The 3,551-nt window shown below is 55.4% G+C and overlaps 2 protein-coding genes across 5 annotated transcripts in view; one reads left to right on the top strand and one right to left on the bottom strand.

Annotated features, from left to right (window-relative positions):
- Positions 1–1,338, bottom strand: part of NDUFS6 (NADH:ubiquinone oxidoreductase subunit S6) — a 21,292-nt gene extending 19,954 nt beyond the window's left edge. Inside the window, exon 1 of the mRNA XM_032135582.2 lies at positions 816–1,338. Coding sequence (XP_031991473.1) covers positions 816–956 — 141 coding nt within the window. The 5' untranslated portion in view covers positions 957–1,338. The remainder of the gene's footprint in view (positions 1–815) is intronic.
- On the top strand, positions 36–2,831 carry MRPL36 (mitochondrial ribosomal protein L36). Of its 4 annotated transcripts, none has more exons than XM_032135578.2 (2): positions 36–853; positions 2,280–2,831. In XM_032135578.2, exons 1-2 carry the CDS (start codon positions 587–589, stop codon positions 2,601–2,603), a joined length of 591 nt encoding a protein of 196 aa, XP_031991469.1. In that variant the 5' UTR covers positions 36–586; the 3' UTR covers positions 2,604–2,831. The 4 variants fall into 4 exon arrangements, with proteins under 4 accessions (XP_031991469.1, XP_031991470.1, XP_031991471.1 ...); XM_032135579.2 differs by lacking the exon at positions 36–853 and adding an exon at positions 1,329–1,409; XM_032135580.2 differs by lacking the exon at positions 36–853 and adding an exon at positions 1,339–1,430.
- Positions 2,832–3,551: the final 720 nt, after the last annotated feature.

Here is a 3,551-nt window from a genome sequence, read left to right as displayed (position 1 = left end):
AGTACTGTGCACTTGTTTGACTTTTCATCAATGGCCTAAAAGTTAAGCGGCCCCGTTGCGCCGGCAGATGCAGCCTCACGCAGTTGCAGCCACAGGCTAGAGCGAGGGCCCTGATGAGGCAGGCAATGGTGTGCGAAATCTTCAGCGCTTAGGAGTACCCAGTGGTTCTTATTTAGCGGACAGGCAGGGGAGGATGTAAACTGAAGATACATTGTTTATATTCTTATGATAACCGATAATCATGAGACGTTTAAATATCAAAATTATTGGGTGAAGGAGTCAACTGCTTAGCAGAAGAGACTGGAAGTGCATGCTCCTCGTTGAAGGCAAGCGTTCCTGTGTGTGGTTATGGGGAGCCGCGGAGGAAACGTATATTTGGGGGATTTCTGCAACAGAGCCTAGTACACCAATTGATTTTACAGCACGCAAATACAGCCTCTAAAAAGGCCCATTTTGCTTAGAGCTGACTTGGGTATAAATCCCAGCTTAACGCTCCAGCATCCAGCTTTTATTTTGCTGTGGTCAGAGCCTGAGGACCAGGTGACTCCAAGAACAAAACACTGGGGATGGATGAGTGGTGGGGGACATGATGAAGAGGGGGAAAGGCATGAAAAACAAGAATGCACGTGAAAACCTCCTGAAAACGGAAAGACGTCCCAGCAAACGTGGTGGTCAGAGACAGATTTGTCCTGGAGCTGATAAACTCCAGCGGCCCACCTGGTGTTCACCGGGTCAGGTGGAAAAAGTGGGCGCTGCGATGAAGCGTTGGGGCCTGCAGGGAGCGCGGGGTGGACGCAGCCACGTCTGCAACTCACCTGGACACACAGAAAAAGGAAGGCGGATGGAGTTACAGGTAGATATCTGAAAAGCGAGCCAAGTGTAGAATCTAGGTGGCGAGTATATGGGTGTTCACCGTACAATTCTTTCCCTTTTTCTCTATGTCTGAAGTTTTTCATAATGTTGGGGAAAACAGCCGTAACCAGTTGAAACTACTGCCTGTCTCTACTCGTTTCCCGGAGCCTGTTTACATTTCTCCTGTCCACTTAAAAACATGTCCTCTTTCTCAGTTTGTTTTGACATTGGTATTTGCCAGTTTTTTCTAAGGTCTGATTGGTTGTAATTTCTTTTTCGTCGCGGATATCCATTTTCGTTCCTGTTTTTTGCATTTTTTTCCTCGAGAGCGCTCCAGTCAAACAGCGCTGCGGTCCCGGTGGCCCGCAGGGAGTGCGCAGTCGGGGAGTGATACGTCGCACTCCAGCGCCTGCGCACTCGCGGCTGCGTCTCTGCGCCCCGCATTAGACGTCAGCACGCCACGTGACCCTCCCGCCGCCATCTTCCTTCCTGGCAGCAGCGTCCGCGTGCCAGTGCGCAGAGGCAGGGGCAGGCGCGGGGTGAGGGCGCGCGGCCGGGTACGGGCGCCGTCTTCTCAGGTCAGAGGTCCCGGGTGTCCTGAGAGTTGGGGCTGCGAGAGGGTGGGGCCGGCCACCTTGGGACCCTCGGGCATGTCTCCCCGAGTGGGCTGCGGTCAGAGGAGCGTGGGCCGGGGCCTGGCTGTCTCGGAGGGCCAGGGTGGGGGGTGCTGGTCCGATCGTGGGCGCCCGACCTGGCCGACAGGAGGGGGTGTCCAGCGTCCCCGGGGCGGGAGACCCGGCGACTCCCGAACGCGACCCCACAGCCCTCGCGCAGGGTCGGCTCCTGGGTCGCGGTGTCCTCCGGGCCCTGCAGACCCAGCTCTTCCCAGCCGGGGCCGCTGAGCCCTAAGGGCCGGGGCGCGTGGGGGAAGCAGAGGCGGGCGACTGGGCTGCCAGAGTTCCGTGCCCTTCCCGAGCGGGGGCCGGTGGGTCCCCGTCTCGGGGGTTTGTCCCGAAACTGGCCCGAGGGAGGGCCCCTGGGTCTGGGGATAGTTGGAGGGAGGAGCTTATCAGTTGAACCGCCCTTGACCTGGTGTGACTGTTTGGAAAGGGATGCGGCCTAAGTTTAAGCTCCCTCCCAGCCAAGTGAGCCGCTCCTCAACATCGCGGGGCTTTGCACAGTCACCTACACTTGCAGCAGGCGGGAAAGGGAAGGAAGCCACCGTCCACTGCCCCTTATTGTGGCACATTTGGCTGATTAAGGCAGTGTTAAAGTTCAGGTCGAGGCCGCAGCTGGTATGGGAACACCCTCTGACCCCGAGGTCCCTGCCTTCCCAAGCCTCAGTGAAACAGAGAAAAGGAAGCCGTAAAGAGCAGGTGGAAACGCAGGAGAAGCTAGAACACCTTTTTTTTCTCTCTCTCCCATAGATTCACCACAACATGGCAAATCTTTTTATAAGGAAAATGGTGAACCCTCTGCTGTATCTCAGTCGTCACACAGTGAAGCCTCGAGCCCTCTCCACATTTCTGTTTGGATCCCTTCGAGGTGCAGCTCCCGTGGCTGTGGAACCCAGGGCAGAAGTACGCTCACTTCTCTCACCCGGCCTCCTGCCCCACCTGCTGCCCGCGCTGGGGTTCAAAAACAAGCGTGTCCTTAAGAAGCGCTGCAAGGACTGTTACCTGGTGAAGAGGCGGGGTCGGTGGTACGTCTATTGTAAAACCCATCCGAGGCACAAGCAGAGACAGATGTAGACCCTTTCCCTCCAGAGTCACGCACATACTCGTCATCGCGTCACTTGGGAGAATGGTTGTATCTTACGGAAGGAATTATCACATCAAGGAGTCGGGGGAAAGTGACTGGAAGCAAACGCCCTAAAAGTTACCCATCACGTTTCAGTGTAAATGAGTAACTATAGAAGACGTTGCATTATCTTATTTCCAAAACGTTCCAATTAAAAAACATTTTCCTATTAAAATAGACCTTCTGAATAGCTTAGTTCATTCATCCTCTCTGAACTCTGGCTGCAGGTAGGGATTGGATGGTGCTGGGTGAGGCTGGGCGGGACTTCTCTATGTCTCCATGAGACTGCTTAGAGCCTCTTGGAAGAAATGGTCAGTGTTTTGGTCACCCGTTGCTGTACAAGCCAAGGCTTGGTGGCTTAAATCAGCCATTTTACATTGCTCACGATTTTGTGAGGCATTTGGGTTGGGCTCAGCTGAGCAGTTTGTCTGATCTGTGTGGCATTAACTGCAGGACCCACTTCCAAGATGGCACCGGCTCTCCTGTCTGGGGTCTCAGTGCTCCTCAGGCTGCACGTAGCACCTCCTCAGGCAGGGCCCACGGCGTGGCTTGCGCTGCCCCAGAGTGAGCTTCCCGAGAGTGTCCTGAGAGACCCAAGCGGACGCTACGAGGCTTCCTATGACCCAGCCTCAGAAATCCCAGCGTGTCATTTCTGCCGCACTCCTTCAGTTCAAGTCCCTAGGGTGAGCCCAGATTCAGGGGGAGGCGAGGAGCTCCCCTTGCTAGAGGATGGCCACACCTACAACTGGTAAGGACTTGGAGGGATGGAGTGGACTGGTCCTGCCCTGGTCATTGGGATTCAGAGTTGAGTGAGCCCCATGCCTTGGGGGAGCGCTGTCGTCAACATGAATTTGGGGGTGGGGAGCACAGTCCAACCCAGAGCAGATGCTGAGATGTGG

Source organism: Hylobates moloch, unplaced genomic scaffold (assembly GCF_009828535.3).
Source record: "Hylobates moloch isolate HMO894 unplaced genomic scaffold, HMol_V3 SCAFFOLD_17, whole genome shotgun sequence".
Lineage (NCBI taxonomy): Eukaryota > Metazoa > Chordata > Mammalia > Primates > Hylobatidae > Hylobates > Hylobates moloch.
The sequence above is the reverse complement of the archived record's forward strand: the minus strand, read 5'-3'. Positions and strand labels throughout refer to the sequence as shown.

What these genes read in the sequence shown, in the direction of transcription:
- MRPL36 (XM_032135578.2), top strand. Translation starts at nt 587, where the DNA reads ATGATGAAGAGGGGGAAAGGCATGAAAAACAAGAATGCACGTGAAAAC. An exon ending in GAAGGCGGATGGAGTTACAG is followed by an intron (nt 854 to 2,279) that starts GTAGATATCTGA and finishes TCTCTCCCATAG; the next exon opens with ATTCACCACAACATGGCAAA.